Source organism: Ctenopharyngodon idella, chromosome 7 (genome assembly GCF_019924925.1).
Source record: "Ctenopharyngodon idella isolate HZGC_01 chromosome 7, HZGC01, whole genome shotgun sequence".
In the NCBI taxonomy this organism is placed as follows: domain Eukaryota; kingdom Metazoa; phylum Chordata; class Actinopteri; order Cypriniformes; family Xenocyprididae; genus Ctenopharyngodon; species Ctenopharyngodon idella.
In genome coordinates, this window is record NC_067226.1 from 34,852,441 (window position 1) to 34,869,776 (window position 17,336).

The 17,336-nt window shown below is 42.8% G+C and overlaps 1 protein-coding gene across 1 annotated transcript; it reads left to right on the forward strand.

Moving 5' to 3' along the window:
- Nucleotides 1-8,654: 8,654 nt before the first annotated feature.
- On the forward strand, nt 8,655-16,931 carry LOC127516175 (fucolectin-like). Its single transcript, XM_051900549.1, has 7 exons — nt 8,655-8,768; nt 9,025-9,283; nt 12,707-12,986; nt 13,493-13,632; nt 14,018-14,109; nt 16,403-16,499; nt 16,596-16,931. The coding sequence occupies exons 2-7, from the start codon at nt 9,265-9,267 to the stop codon at nt 16,619-16,621; spliced, it is 654 nt and encodes a 217-aa protein (XP_051756509.1). The 5' UTR covers nt 8,655-8,768; nt 9,025-9,264; the 3' UTR covers nt 16,622-16,931.
- Nucleotides 16,932-17,336: the final 405 nt, after the last annotated feature.

Below are 17,336 nucleotides of genomic sequence, written 5' to 3' on the forward strand. Positions count from 1 at the left end.
GATCCCAAATAAAGCGCCACAGTATGAACCCCTTCCAGTGCCCAGCGCAAGCTCTAGCCACCCGGCGCACCAGTGGGACGGGGAAGGGGGCGAGCTGACGCCGAGAGAGTCTACTGCTGTTCCGATATACCCACTAAGTAAACTAGACTACACTGGGGAAGCGAACCTGTAGGGGACGTTGCAGAGACCACTACCTACCCGTAGGGGAGGAATTTACGTGGAGAGTACACATATGGACTGGCCGTGGGCAGTACGCATATGGAGTCCCTGGGATGGCTCCACCTGGGTAGGGGGAGACTCATCTGACAGGTGACAGCAGAGCTGACTCTGCTAAGGGAAAGACACAGGCTCACCGTGGGGAGTTGACCATGGACAAATACACACATGGGACCACTCATGTGGAGGGGTCACGACATGTGGAACCCAGCCAAACGTCAACGTCGGAGACGGAGGTTTGGCCTGGCATCAGACACTCCGCAATGTCCGAGCCGAAGGGGGAGGCGGAGGAACTCGACAGGGTTCGCCAAGCGGGGAACTCGACTGGAGTAAAAAGGATGCACGTATCCGGCCCAGGGGGCGGGAGTGGCATTGCAAGTCGACACTAGAATGGGCTCTTCGCGCCGAATTCCAGGCACGATTCGTCAACCGAAAATGCGTGCAGGTCCCCTACCCTCTTGAGCGAGGCCAATGCAACCAGGAGGACGGTCTTTAGGGACAGTACTTTTAACTCAGCTGATTGCAAAGGCTCGAAGGGACGACCCCGGAGAGATGTAAGAACCAGGGTCAGACCCCAAGAGGGTACAGAGGGGGGCCGGGGAGGATTCAGTCTCCTCACCCCCCTCAAGAACCTGACGATCAGATCGTGCTTCCCTAGTGATTTACCATCAACTGCATAGTGATGTGCGGCGATAGCGGCAACATACACCTTGAGGGTGGAGGGAGACAGCCTTCGCTCCAGGCCCTCTTCCAGAAAGGAAAGCATGGCTCTGACCGAACATGATCGGGGGTTCTCTTGGTGAGAGGAGCACCATTCGACGAACAGGTTCCACTTCAGCGCACAGAGGTTCCTCGTAGAAGGAGCTCTAGCGGAAGTGATAGTGTCTGCGACCGCTTGCGGGAGATCACTCAGAACCTCCGCGTCCCGTCCAGGGACCACACATGGAGTTTCCACAGGTCGGGACGCGGGTGCCAGAGGGTGCCCCGTCTCTGAGTCAGGAGGTCCTTCCTCAGAGGAATGGGCCAGGGAGGTGCTGTCGCGAGGAGCGTGAGGTCCGAGAGCCAGGTCCGAGTGGGCCAGTATGGACCCACTAACAAGACCTGCTCCTCGTCCTCCCTGACTTTGCACAGGAGCTGTGCGAGAAGGCTCACTGGGGGAAACGCATATTTGCGTAGGCCCCGGGGCCAGCTGATTGCCAGGGCATCCGTGCCGAGCGTGCCGCCGGTCAGGGAATAGAACAACTGGCAGTGGGCAGTCTCTGGGGAGGCGAACAGATCTATCTGTGCCTCGCCGAAGCGCTGCCAGATCAGCTGGACCACCTGGGGTCGCCCAGTTTCAGTTTCAGTGGGGCCGCCGTCCTGCGCTTGAGCGTACTCAGGCAGGTCAACACTGACTGGACGTGCTCCTCGGTGAGGCGCGCGGTCCGGGCGACCGAATCCAGTTCCATACTGAGATAAGAGATCCTCTGCCCGGGGGAGAGTTTGCTCTTGTCCCAGTTGACCTGAAGACCCGAAGACCCAACCGGCTGAACTGCTCCCGCGCGCTGGCCAGGATGAGCCAGTCGTCAAGATAGTTGAGGATGCGAACGCCCTGTTCCTTGAGCGGAACAATGGCCGCCTCCGCAACCTTCGTAAAGACGCGGGGCGACAGGGCCAGCCCGAAGGGTGGGACTTTGTACTGATATGCCCGACCCTCGAACGCAAACCGTAGAAGGAGTCTGTGACGAGGCAGAATCGAGACATGAAAGTACGCGTCCTTCAGGTCGATCGCTGCAAACCAATCCTGGGGACGGATGCATTTGAAAATGCACTTCTGCGTAAGCATCTTGAACGGCAGCCTGTGAAGGGACCGATTCAGGACACGCAGATCCAGGATTGGCCGTAGCCCACCGCCCTTCTTGGGTACAATGAAGTAGGGGCTGGAGAACCCTGACTCCATATCGGCTGGAGGGACCGGCTCGACTGCATCTTTCGCCAGGAGGACAGCAATCTCCGCCCAGAGAACTGGTGCATTGTCCAGGGACACACGAGTGTAATGGACACCCCTGAACACCGGGGGACGCCGGGCGAACTGAATCGCATAGCCGAGTCTGATGGTACGAATGAGCCAGCGGGACGGGCTGGAAAGCGCTAGCCAGGCTTCCAGACACCGAACCAGCGGGACCAAATGCACCACAGACGTACCGGGCGTGGGGCAGCGAGGTAGAGTGCTGGGACCCGACTCGGACGGCATAGCGGCCCGTAGTGGGGTCAGACTCTGCAAGGTGGCAGTGTGAATGGGAGACGGCACATGGGAGGCTGCCTCGACCAACACACTGGGACCTGCTGGCGAAGTGAGAGGGGGTTTGAGAGTGGTGAGATGGGGCCTCGCGCACTGCCAGCCGCGCCCTCTTGGGACCTGGAGGGTTAGAAAACAGTTCTACTTCGTGGGTACCGCTGGTCTCCGGAGAGCCAGCGGCGGAACAAACCAAAATTCTCCACCCGGCCCTCCTCCGGGGAGGGAGCGATGCGGGCATCGTCTCCCAAAGAACTGTTTACCTCAGCTCCAGGTCACCCGTTTCTCCAGGACCGCTTCTCGCTAGCCAAGTGGCTTGGCTGCGGGCTGAGCGGGCTGTATTTTAGGCCAGCTTGTGAGATGAGAGCATCGAGAAAGCGTACTTAGACGATGACACACCTCTGCAAGGCTAGCCAGGGGTGTTTCCGGACCACCATGGTGGACATTGTCTGGCCAGGGGCCTGCGCTATGACTTACATCATGCGTAGCTCAACCCCGACTCAGAACTACCCATATGCAATGAGTGCTTTGGCCTTCCACAGACTTGCCGGGGGCCAAGACCCATGCAGGGCAGAGGTGGTGTGCCCGTAGCACTGCCACCCCACCACAGAGGGTAGTGAGAGAGAAAAAAACTTTTAATGCAGATTATGACCCTTTTGGTGTTCCATATTTGGCACCAAAAAAGGCTTCCAAACTGCCAAGTTTTTCATGCACGTCCGGGCTAAGACAGGGGGCGGGGCAAGGCGAGTATGCGTCGCACCACGCCCCCAGGGGCCCGGAAAAGCATGGTCGTTATGTTTGAATCAGATTCAGCATGAGCACATCACAACCGTGGGACGCTCAGCCTCATCTTCATGTCCAGAGCCCAAACAACCCTCTCTCCAATGTAGCAGTCGACATCTGATCCTCTGCTGGAGCCCTGACTAAGATGCTAGGTCCCCCATGAGAAGGACCAGCAATCCACCCAGAAGCTACCAGCCATGTGGGAGAGTGAACGTGGTCGTCTAACTGAACGACACACGGCGCTGAGCGCCGACGTGGCCATGTTTTTACCAAACATAAACCACCCACGAACACAGTCACAACATGTTTGCGATGCATTAGAGGAGTGGGGGGCCCACGGAGATTGGCTCGGCAGGTATTGCCCCACTGTGATCCTCTGGTCACCCTGGCTTATTCACCAAAAGTAGTACTTTTCTGATTCAGAAAGAGAAACTAGATCGGGGAATAGGTGAGGGGACTCCACCTCATTTGAGGCACTCGAGTCTCGACCACGCATCTAGAGCGCCGAACAATGCGCTGGGTTGCCATGGCAACGCGCGCTGTCAGCCGGCAGCTCGACGGCACACGGCGCGCTGAGCGCTCAAGCCCTTACGAGAAAGGCAAGACGAACAACGCGCCGACATGGGCATGCTCTCTTTTTTTTGTTTTACAAGAGAATATGAACCACCCACAAACACAGTCTCAGCACGCTAAGCAGACATGAGAGAAAGTGATTGTGGCCGTCAGTGAGGATAGGAAACGTCCGCCTCCAGAAACGCACAGACAGAATGACGTCTTGAAAAAGACGCAGTGTCTGTCTGTGAAGCTCTTTTAGAAGCTCTTGTTCTTTGTGCCGAAGCACACGGGGAACAGCCGCGATGTGACTGCAGGTACACTTTTCACTCCCTGAGTCACACACACAGAGGAACCGGCCCAAATTGTAAACCAAACGGGGCAAATAATGCTGTGAAAACAGCAGTTGAGAGCTGTATAACAGCTCGAGAAGCTCACACTCTGGGAAAGCTTGCGGCCTCGCTGTAAGGTGCCATAAAGCCAGCACTGTAGAACAAAAGCTCTTCAAAGGCTTGCGAAGTCACTCTCAGACTAATAGCAGGAACACACAGGTTGACAAAGACAGAGTGCGATTGCATCTGCTCCCCTATTTATACCACCTGGCGGGGGCGGTGCGCATTATGCAAATATCGCACGCCAACTTCATTGGCCTGTTGTAGTTCACTCGAAGCTGATAGGGCTCTCTAGCGATATCCCGATTCGTCGGTCACTACTGACGTACGTCGAACGTAACCGACTGAAAGGGAACTTTACTTAAACTTTACTTAAATTTTACTTAAATTTAACTCTTTACTGACCATCACTCTGTGTTTCTCATTTCAAGGGTTTTTCTCAGTTCAAATGAAGGCAGATGAAAAAGAAGGTGAGATTTAATGAATTAAACACAAACTTTTGTTAGATAATTTGTGCTGAAACATTTTTTAGGGCTCTACAATTTCAGACACATAATGAAAACTTATGAACTTAAACAGCCCATGCAAAGGAAATTTAAACACCAATGGATTTAAAAATAAAGAAGGTACAGATTAATTTAATCTTTAGAAATGGCTCAAGATATATTTACATCTGTACTGAACAAAGCAGCGTTTTTTGAGACTATTTAAGGATATTTCTTTTACAAAGTTTGATTGATACCAGTTTGAAAAATGACAATAAGTATTCCTGAAATGCTTATCTTATTTCGAGTAAAACTGTCTGCTTTTTGATTCCTTCCATCCAAGTCAACAGAGAAATCGCAAGAAGGTTTGCAACTGGGCAGCATGATATGAAATTAAGGCATAATGTGTAAAAAGAGATTGCTTTTCATCACATGGGAGAGTTTATGCATTATATTGAAGATCCACTCACCTACTGTAACAACATCTCAACGACTCACGATCATCGGCTGTGAACTTATTTCAAGCTTTAAACCTGTTTGACATCTGTGCGCTTTTCCTGACGAGTGAAAAACCAGCAATAAGTCAGTGAACCTGAAAATGAGGAAAAGAGCACAAGAGGAGAGTAAAAATTAAAAATGTCTATACAGTAATCTCTCCAAGCACATCAAAAATACAGTAAAAACAGTAATATTGTGAAATATTATTACAATTTGAAATAGCTGTTTTCTATGTGAATATATAGTAAAGTGTAATTTATTCCTGTGATCAAAGCTGAATTTTCAGCATCATTACTCTAGTCTTCAGTGTCAAGTCAAGTCAAGTCACCTTTATTTATATAGCGCTTTTTATAATGTAGATTGTGTCAAAGCAGCTTTACATTGATAACTGGTACATTGTTTGGCTGCACAGCAGCTCTTAAAGAATAGTGTCAATGCAGGCAGATCAAAGCACTGTTGAATATCAAAATGTCAAGTCAAGTGTCCCCAACTAAGCAAGCCAGAGGCGACAGCGGCAAGGAACCCAAACTCCATCAGGTGACATCAGGTGGCAGACAAGTGGCAAATTGGTGTTAAAATGGAGAAAAAAACCTTGGGAGAAACCAGGCTTAGTCGGAGTGCCAGTTCTCCTCTGGCCAACAGTGCTTTGTTACAATTCAGGTTGCTATCATAAGTCCAATAGGATCGCAACATTAAAAGTATTTATTTCAGTTCCATCCAATTGAGGATCGTATTCATCATGGCGGTATGGATGGTTGTTGAGGAACTGTGTCACATGATCCTTCAGAAATCATTCTAATATGATGATTTACTGCTAAAGAAACATTTATGATTATTATCAGTATCAGCTGTGCTGCTTCATATGGAAACTGTGATATATATTTTTTTAAAAATCCAAGATTAGGAAGTTCCAGAGAACCAGTTCCATTTTAGAACCAGTTCCAAATTTCTAAGAACCAGTGATTCGATAAGAAACATGCATTTTGATTCCGCTTATCGTTCCTGTGTCTGCATTTTAATGTGATTTAAACCATTTAAGTGCAAAAGACTTGTTTTCCATGCTGCATACACATTCAAAGCGCGCTCACAGAAAAAGGGATTTTAATGTGATTTTAAACCTATACTGTTACACATGCGTGCAGCACAGAAAACAGCGAGCGAGTCTTTTCACGCTTGAATGGATCCGTGCAGCTCTTAAAGGGTCATGAAACCCTAAACTAAATTTTCTCAGATTTTAACAGAGGTATGTGTGTTGAACATCATTGAATACAGTGTTAGTATCTGTTAGATTTAATTGTAGAGGGAAAGTGATTCATTTTGAGATTTTTTCTGCTATTTTCATCTTCCGGGTTTAAAATCTATAACACTATAACACTTCGATGACGCGTCGGTGTCTCATAATGAGACTGAGTTTTCTTATCCTATGAGAAGACTTTGCCTGTTAATTATTCAGGACACCACGTGATTCTTTCAAATGACAGACATGTCAAACCGTTAGAGGAGAGAGGTGTTCATGGGTCTTAAGTGTTTGTTTTCGTGGTGTAAAAGTTCGGGTGTGTTGCATGGCTTTCCCCACGATGCTGCCAGGGCTAGACTGGCTGAGGGCGGTTGGTTGGCCATCAACTACCGACACATCGAAACTGTTTGTGTTTAGCAAGCATTTTTCTCGAGAGAGCTACGAGAACGGGAGAAAGGTGAACTTCGGCCTTATTCATCCTCTGACAGGCGCTTCAAACAGTGAGATCGCATAAAATAAGCTAGAGATGCATTAATGGGTCAAAAACAAGTGTTTGTTTTTAGCTTTGTAAGAGTTTCTGCGTCACATAAGTTTAAATCAAACAGTGAGATCACATACAGTAAGTGAGAGATGCATTAATGGATCAAAAACTAGTGTTTGTTTTTGCTCTGTAAGAGTTTCTTTCTTTCTGCACACTTCCTCTGAATAAACACATCAACTCGTCAGCGGGAAAGTAGTTGTAAAATACGTCGAATAAGCTCAATTTGCCGGCTTTAGCTAGCTTGTAGTCTCAATATGTATATATATAGCTCAAATTGAGTAAAGAGCATTTTTTACAACTTACCAGATTGTCCGACCTCCTCTCTTCCAAGCAAGATCCTTTTTATTCCTGTTTCTATAAAAGTACAAAGATGTATTGTACAGCGATGATGATTTTGTCCTCCATTGTTGTTTCGGATTTCTGCCTCCGCTCGGTACATTGTAATCACATCACTACTAGAGCAAGCTCCTGATTGGTTAACATGGCGCGAGTATTCACCAAAGTTCAGATTTTTCAACTCGGGCGATTCGCGCGAATCACGTGCGTCAAATGCCCGAGGCTCAATTCGCGCGAATCGCGCCGCGGGATGTCTATTCGCGTCTTTGCATTGACTTAACATGTAAATCACTTGCGCTCAACGCTTCATTCCCGTCTGGTGTGAGCGCACCATAACCGCTCTTTATGGCTCTTTAACCGATCAAACGGCTTATAAAAAATGCCGCAAAAATAAGTCTCAAAAGTTATCAAAGCTGCAACAGCGTGTTCGTATTCGATGCAGAGAACAAAATGTGAATGGCTGTGCATTTATTTGTGTATTAAATTATAGCAAATACCACGTGTATATTGTGTTGCATGTAATAGTAATTTGCAGTGTGCTTTGATTGGACACTTTTTTTTATGCTTTTAATGAGAGCGAAATAAACCTGTCTGAATCAAAAGCCGTTGCTGTCGTCGGTCTCCCCTCATCCCCCTCCACTCCACAGCTTAACCACGCCCACTACTGTAGCATTTTTCAAAACTGTGTTGAGAACTGACTGCTGCTGAAATGACCCTTTAAAGTGACAGCAGCCTAACATTTCTGCTGCCACCTCTATAATAACACTAATTAAACAAAAAACAAAGAAAATTCACTCGTTCTTGACTGAATATCTTTTGTAACTATATTTGTAATGAACATTTTATTAATAAAGTGCAGTGTAATTTTACACAGAGATGATAACGATATCATTTTCAAAAACTTGCACTCTGAATCCCATTTTCAAAAGTTTGTGTTTTCAGGCCCCCAAAATGCCATTGTCATATAAATGAACGGCCAAAACGCGTAAAAAGTTTTCCATTTTTAGTTGGTGTCATGTAAATGGCCCCTAAAAACACAGACAAACAGACCATAACCCTAACATTACCGTTCAAAAGTTTAGGGTTACTATGTTTTTTTTTTTATTTTGTTTGTTTTTTTAATGAACTGCTGCTAAATCGATTTTTAAAGATACAGTCTTCTGTCACATTGGGTTGATGCAGGAAATGTAAAAGCAGGATTTAATTGTATGATTTTCCATGGTTACTGATTTGAGATACACACCTGTTTGTAACTGAGTTGCTCGTTTCCTTTCGTTGTTCTCCAGTGTATTTTATAATCCTCTGTTCGTATCATTGGTTGGCTGTTCTCATCCATAATGTGAGGTTGTTCTGTTCTCATTTTTCAAGATGTTATTTTATTTTGTCATTTAAACACCTTACTGCTGCAATTAAAACCTGCTTTTTGATTTCTTGCATCAACTCAACGTGACAGGTAATGTATATTTGTGGTATAAATTTCCCGTTTGATGGCATCTTGTCAAAACAGTGTTTGTTAAATGATTACATGTAAATGTTAAACCCTCTAAACCTGTAAGTCAAGTCAGATTTATTTGTATAGCACTTTTCACAATACAAATTGTTTAAATGCAGCTTTACAGAAACTTCTAACATTGCTTTTAACATATAAAATCCAAGTCAGAATAGTAAATGGAAACATGAATAAGGTTATTCCCTTGAACATATTCCAGTGAACGTAGCAGGATGGGGCTCAGTCAGCCAGTCGGCAGTATATTTGAACTTGTATGCCTCAAACGCTCTGGATCTGAGACCCTCCACCTGCACACATACACCGTCTCAAAGCAACCCGTGGTGGAAGCTGGATCTGCTGAAGGTGTACAGTGTGAACAGAGTGGTCATCACTAACAGACCAGACTGCTGCAACGAGAGGATAAACGAGGCAGAGATTCGGATCGGAAACGTCTCTTCAGATGTTTTCAGCAACCCCATGTGAGTTTTTCTGATATATTCTTATTTACAGAGATTCTGTCCAGTTGGCCGGTAACTTTTAACATTTTTTTTTCTAAGTAGGCTATAGAACCAGCTGACTGTTTGCCCCCACTGTTCACTTTTGCTAACTCTGACAAGTTTCATAGAGCAAACTGTGTGATTTTAAGTAACATTTGCTCAAAGTGATTAAAAACAAGTGGGAAACTTTTTTCTTCTATTACTATCCAGAATTCATTGAGATACAATATGAGAAATACATCTTGCCCTGTAGAATGTTTACTAAAAATTGCTTATGAAATAAAAACAGAACTTCATTACAGAAATAAATATTTGTAGAAATCCTATAGCCTGTTAGGAATTTGCTTCAACATTTCCATAGCAATGTCTGTTCAGTTCAGTGAAAGATTCGTCAAATGATTCAAACTGTCCTCTCGTCTTTATAAAATAATTGATTTTAAAGGATCATAAGAGTAATTTGTTCATGAATCGGACAGTTCAAGTGGGTCAAATGTTGATTTTGTTCAATGAAGACTAATTCAAACCGGAACGCTTCTTTTTGAACAGTTCATTTACATGACTCATAGGAGTCATTTGTTCGTGAAACGGACTACACGAACACTGTGCATTTTTTAATTTACTAAAAGGAACCGGATCATAAGAGTAATTTGTTCGTTCATAGCGTTTTTTTTTCTTCATAGCGCACGAGGAAAACCACAAAGCAGTTTATTTATATAGTCATATATAGTTATATAGTCATTTTATTCAATCCAGACTACGAACACACGGAGATTAACAGCTCAGGTAAATTCTTTTTATCAGCCGTGTCAATGATTGGTGAAGAGAACAATGTTCACATACCTGAAGCGTAGTAAAGAACAGAGACGTTATGCTTTCTCAGACAGCAGCACGAGAGTCACACAGAACTCATTGATCAAAGAATTAATTTGGTGCCTACAATCATACAATACTAATATTGTTCCAGAATAAAGAAATACTCTAAATTCTCTGCATTGTATTCCATTAAAATATAATATCTAAAAAGATCAAACGCTGAGGAAACCATACTGATGAACTGCTAAAATGAATAATGGCGCCAATATTGGTGGTTGCCTTGTGACGAGGACGTTCGCGTGACACTATAAAATTCGACGACTCCGTTTCTCTGGATCGTCATACATAAACAGATAAAAAAAAAAAAAAAAAAAAAAAACAACTTATTTTCTGTATAATAAAGCTAGCATGGCAAATAATTGCATGTATCTATTCCAGCTCAAACAAAGAAAAAAGTGCAAAACATCATATGGTAGGCTATAATTTGGGGGAAATACGAAATTATAAAATATACAGAGTGAGTAAATTAAGGGTTAGTTAACCCAAAAATAAAATTTCTGTCATTAATTACTCACCCTCATGTCATTCCACATCCGTAAGACCTTCATTCATCTTCAGAACACAAATTAATATATTTTTGATAAAATCAAGTTTTTTTTTTGTTTTTTTTTTAATCTCCCCCATAGAAAGCAACTTAAAGGGTTAGTTCACCCAAAAATGAAAATTCTGTCATTTATTACTCACGCTCATGCCGTTCCACACCCGTAAGACCTTCGTTAATCTTCGGAATGCAAATTGAGATATTTTGGTTTAAATCCGATGGCTCAGTGAGGCCTGCATAGGGAGAAATGACATTTCCTCTCTCAAGATCCATAAAGGTACTAAAAACATATTTAAATCCATTCACGTGAGTACAGTGGCTCAATATTAATATTATAAAGTGACGAGAATATTTTTGGTGCGCCAAAAAAAAACAAAATAACGACTTATTTAGTGATGGCCGATTTCAAAACACTGCTTCAGGAAGCTTCGGAGCGTTATGAATCAGTGTGTTGAATCCGCAGTTCGGAGCACCAAAGTCACGTGATTTCAGCAGTTTGGCAGTTTGACACGCGATCCGAATCATGATTCGACACGCTGATTCATAACGCTCCGAATCTTCCTGAAGCAGTGTTTTGAAATCGGCCATCACTAAATAAGTCGTTATTTTGTTTTTTTTTGGCACATCAAAAATATTCTCGTCGCTTTATAATATTAATGTTGAACTACTATACTCACATGAACTGATTTAAATATGTTTTTAGTACATTAATGGATCTTGACAGAGGAAATGTCATTGGTGGCTATGCAGGCCTCACTGAGCCACCGGATTTAAACCAAAATATCTTAATTTGTGTTCCGAAGATCAACGAAGGTCTTACGGGTGTGGAACGGCATGAGGGTGAGTAATAAATGACAGAATTTTCATTTTTGGGTGAACTAACCCTTTAATTACCGTCAATCAAGGTCCAGAAAGGTATTAAAGACATCCTTAAAATAGTCAATATGACTACAACTTTAATGTTATTAAGCGACAAATACTTTTTGTGAGCAAAAAACAAAACAAAAAATAACGACTTTATTCAACAAATGAGTCTCTGCGGTCATTTTCCTAGGCTATTTTCATTGCAAAGCTTGCGTTGCAGGTTCTGTGTCAGAATGCAGACTCAGTATTGGCCGATGCTGTTCACGTGAGCAGCATGACGCATGATCCTGATGCAGGAGCCGGCCAATACTGAGCTGGCGTCCAGACATAAACACGGAAACGCCGAACTGCGTTCACTGCGTAAAGAAGAAATTGTTGAATAAAGTCATTATGTTTGTTTTGTTTTTTGCGCACAAAAGGTATTCTCGTCGTTTCATAACATTGAGGTTGAACCACTGCAGTCACTTTGACTATTTTTAACAACGCCTTTAACATCTTTCTGAACCTTGAATGACGGAAATTACGTTGCTTTCTATGGGGATTTAAAAAAACACCTTGGATTTCATCAAAAATATCTTAATTTGTGTTCCAAAGATGAACACAAGTCTTACAGGTGTGGAACGACATGAGGGTGAGTAATTAATCAATCATTTTTGGGTGAACCAACCATTTAAAGGGAAAAAGCAATAATAGTGTACTATATAAAAACTAATTTAGAAAGAAAAAAATACAAGTAAAGAGTAACAATGAGCAAATTCAACTCACTCTATTGTCTCTCTCTAGATGTGCTGTAATTTCTAGTATTCCAGCAGGAGCTTCCTACAGCTACTCGTGTAATAGGATGGAGGGACGATATGTAATTGTGGTTATTCCTGGAAATGATAGGATTCTTACTCTCTGTGAGGTGGAGGTCTATGTGGTTTATCCAGGTTAGACCATGGTTGTTATGACTTAACACTTTCCAGGGTAATTTGAGTTTTTGAAGCCATTCTCATTCCATTTAAGTGTTTTAATATAGTTATAGAGTGTATTTCTACTCTATAACCAAACAGATCAGGTAGAAATGCATTCCTAAAATGAAGTAAACACTTGTAAAATAAAATATTTCTTGGCATTTCATTTTACAGGTAATTTGGCAGCAGGAAGAAGCGTCACACAGTCATCAACATTTAACAGCTGGATCGCTGAACAGGCCATTGATTTCAGTCCAGGTTTCACACAACCGGGGTCTGCGTGCTCATCAACCAATAGTCAGACTAACCCGTGGTGGAGGCTGGATCTGCATCATATTTACCGAGTTAATAGAGTGGTCATCACAAACAGACTAGACTGCTGTCCGGAACGAATAAATGGAGCGGAGATTCGCATTGGAAACTCTTTGGAGAACAACGGCAACAACAATACCATGTGAGACCCTCTTTCAGTGGTTTAATATCCATAGAAATCCTTGATTTCTCAAGCCTGAAAACACAAGTGCGGAAAGAATAAAGTCTAAGGTTCTGTTTGCATGACATCGTTTTCAACTAAAAGTGGGAAAACCCTTTATAAATTTTGGCCGATCATTTACACAACAACAGCATTGAAAACGCAAACTTTTGAAAACTGGACTCAAAGTGCAAGTTTTTGAAAACGATACAGTCCCTGTGTAAACTACAAAAACGTGAATTTGTGAAAACGGTGACGTCATGCACATGTGTGTTCAGTCTATAGGCACATAGTGTTTCTTTACAAAGTGACATCGCCATCTACTGGCCTGGCAGGATAATAGTGTTTTTAGTTGTTTTTATGCATCCATGTGAACGGGGATCGTTTTGACTTTTGTCGTCTGTACGCAAAAAAAAACGTAAAAGAAAACATTTCTGTTTTTGTCGTGTAAACGTATCCTCAGTGAAGTTTTCTGTGTCTCTCTGTAGATGTACTGTGATTTCTAGTATTCCAGCTGGTGTTTCGTCCACCTACGTTTGTAACGATATGGAGGGTCGATATGTGAATCTGATCATTCCTGGAGATTCAAGGTTTCTCACTCTGTGTGAGGTGGAGGTCTATGGAGAAGGTCTGATCAAGCACTATGTTGAAATATGTTCATTATTGATTATACATTCTCTCAGCAGTCAATAACACACATTTGTGTTTGACACTAAACCACGTTCATCCTCACTGCACGTGAACATGTATTTAAAATCCTCTAGGTCATAATTTGTTTTACTTTGTGATGATTTTTGAGGATCTGTTCATGTTGCATCTGTTTAATTTTAAGTGACAGATGAATTTGCACCAGAATAGATATTATAGACACACGGCATTTGATGCCAAGAACAAAAGATGCAACAATATATTTTGGGATCCTAAAAATGCATGATTATATGTATTTATCTTTGTTTTCCTCTGCTGTCTGTGACCCATCAGGACCACTGATCTACATCCTCTGTGTGTTTCAGGTCCTTGTTTAAAGCAAATGTTTGTGAAGATGAAACTGAATTCCAGCTCGAGTCTGTCTGAAGCCACAGCGAGAGCCCGGCTCCTGACACAGGTGAGAGAGAGAGAAACCTACAGAATTGTGATGTCCGATTCTTGTACAAATCGTTCTTTTGAGCCAGTTCTCAGGAAGTAACTGGTCGAGCCGGTTCACTAATCAAACTGAATCGAACTTTAGTTTTGGGTTGATGATAGAAGACACACAGCTGAAGTAGCACATCCAACTCAAAAAGGATCGAATAAGCCAGTTCAACCAACTGTCAAAATTTGCAGAGGATTACAGATTACAGATTAACAATGAAATTAAAAGTCAGAGTTGAAAGTCAGCTTTTTCGGTCATATCCCACAAACTGCCATTATACATGCAGATTATATTTTTTAGTTGTTAAGCAAAATCAAGGAGTTTATAAGACTGGTTTATTCTTTACACCAATCAGGCATAACATTATGACCACCTTCCTAATATTGTGTTGGTCCACCTTTAGCTGCCAAAACAGCCCTGACCCGTCGAGGCATGGACTCCTCTAGACCCCTGAAGGTGTGCTGTGGTATCTGGACCAAGATGTTAGCAGCAGATCCTTTAAGTCCTGTAAGTTGCGAGGTGGAGCCTCCATGGATCGGACTTGTTTGCTCAGTACATCCCACAGATGCTCGATTGGATTGAGATCTGGGGAATTTGGAGGTCAAGTCAACACCTCAAACTCGTTGTTGTGCTCCTCAAACCATTCCTGAACCATTTTTGCTTTGTGGCAGGGCGCATTATCCTGCTGAAAGAGGCCACAGCCACCAGGGAATACCGTTTCGAAGAAAGGATGTACATGGTCTGCAACAATGCTTAGGTAGGTGGTACGTGTCAAAGTAACATCCACATGGATGGCAGGACCCAAGGTTTCCCAGCAGAACATTGCCCAAAGCATCACACTGCCTCCGCCAGCTTGCCTTCTTCCCATAATTATGTTTTAATAACAAAGTTTGGAAGGAACACATTCAAATGATCTAACTAATCATCACATCAGTCCAATCAGCAGTCATCAATCAGCAATCAACATGTCTAGCCAATCAGCATGAGTGGAGATATATATATATATGTATATATATATATATATATATATATATATATATATATATATATGCTGTCGACTCACCTATTTTCCTAAACCAGAAATACGGGGGGGAGTACTCTGGGTTCGGGCCAAATACCGAGCACGGAGCCCTCCCAGCATGCCAAGTACGCATACTATTAACTATCTGATTATTTGTAAGTGTGAACTCGTGAAGTACATCCTGGTGCCATGTGTTCCCCAGGTAAGCGACACACACGCACCCGGCCATCCACGTGATTTAAAAGAAAACGTGATTCATCAGACCAGGTTACCTTCTTCCATTGCTCCGTGGTCCAGTTCTGATGCTCCACTGTTGGTGCTTTCGGCGGTGGACAGGGGTCAGCATGGACACCCTGACTGGTCTGCAGCTATGCAGCTCCATACGCAACAAACTGTGATGAACCTTTCTATCAGAACCAGCATTAACTTCTTGAGCAATCTGAGCTACAGTAGCTCGTCTGTTGGATCGGACCACACGGTTCAGCCTTCGCTCCCCACGTGCATCAATGAGCCTCGGCCACCCATGACCCTGTCGCCGGTTCACCACTGTTCCTTCCTTGGAGCACTTTTGATAGATACTGACCACTGCAGACCGGGAACACCCCACAAGAGCTGCAGTTTTGGAGATGCTCTGACCCAGTCATCATCACAATTTGGCCCTTGTCAAACTCGCTCAAATCCTTATGCTTGCCCGTTTTTCCTGCTTCTAACACATCAACTTTGAGGACAAAATGTTCACTTGCTGCCTAATATATCCACCCACTAACAGGTGCCGTGATGAAGAGAAAATCAGTGTTATTCACTTCATCTGTCAGTGCTCATAATGTTATGCCTGATCGGTGTACTTAGACATACAGAACATATCCGCATTTGTGCATCAACGTCTGTAATGTGCTGTAGGTGTGAAACTTTCTAGGAAACTTATCCAAGATGTAGGCTACTCAATATTGTTGGTCAGTCATATGCAACACTGTGACCACAAACACCATTACTTAAGTGAAAGGCAATAATCAGCAATATGCATTCACACAAAGCACTTTATTTGAATATTTAATCGATATAAAATGATACTGAGTTGTTCGAAAATAAATGCGTAGTGACATCATTGCGTGATGATGTAAAGAACCAATGAATCGGGTTTTTTTTTAACCGGTTCATTAAAACAAACTGTCCAAAAGAACCGGTTTGCAGAAATGAATCAGATTTCCACTAATACAGAAATCTGAGTGCATTCATTCATTTCAGCTGGAATCTGCTCTGGCGGGAAGAGGGATATCTAACGTGACGCTGCGCTGGTCTCAACTGCCCAAACAGGAAGTGATGCGGAAGGAAGCTGCACCTGGTGAGTGTAAGAATGTTGATTCATTAAAATGAATGTGTATATTACAAATGAAATGGAAACGGCGCCTTTATGATGTAATGAACTTTTCATTTACAGCTCAATGTGCTCACAGAAAGAAGTGATGGCGGGGAAAACTTTTGGTTCAGTTCTTCAGTTACATTACTTCAAATATTCTCTGTTCCTCAGTGCTGATCACAATAAAGGATGTGAAAACTGAAGCTACGGTTTCCTGAAAATGCTCAAACTGAAGCTGCTTTGAAGTAATTTGTATTTTATAAAGTGCAATTATTAAACTTGATTTGACAATTTTGATTTGACAAGTTTTTAATTTTAATTTCAGTTTTAGTTCTATATCTATCTATCTATCTATCTATCTATCGAATCTAGTTCTATATCTAGTCTATTTATCTCAGCCTATTATGAATTGTCAGGATTGTGCAGAAAAAATCAATACAATTTTTTAGCTATTAATTCACATATATTGTTTGAAAAGACAATATTTCTAACCGCAGTAGCATTTTTTATGATCTATGTATGCAGTCTGTAACCCCCAAAATCTGAGTTGTATTAAAAAAAGAAAGTTTAGCAAAAGTTTGATGAATTATTACATGGGCACTGTAAAAAAAAATAAAAATAAATAAATAATAAAAAATAATAATTTAACCAATTTCGATGTCTCTTGTACAGCCAGTTTGAATTTTAGGCAGCAACTGAACTTTTAAGTTTTTAATTTTTTACAGTCTACACGGAGAGTTGATTGTTATCATGGAAATAATTTAATCAACCATGAAATAAGTCAGAATAATGAAATTATTTCACAATAATTAGAGATTAGAG

Excerpts from the sequence above, each read along its gene's own strand:
- LOC127516175 (XM_051900549.1), top strand. Across the intron at positions 14,110-16,402 it reads GAGCCCGGCTCCTGACACAG|CTGGAATCTGCTCTGGCGGG; the intron begins GTGAGAGAGAGA and ends CATTCATTTCAG. Across the intron at positions 16,500-16,595 it reads GCGGAAGGAAGCTGCACCTG|CTCAATGTGCTCACAGAAAG; the intron begins GTGAGTGTAAGA and ends TTTCATTTACAG.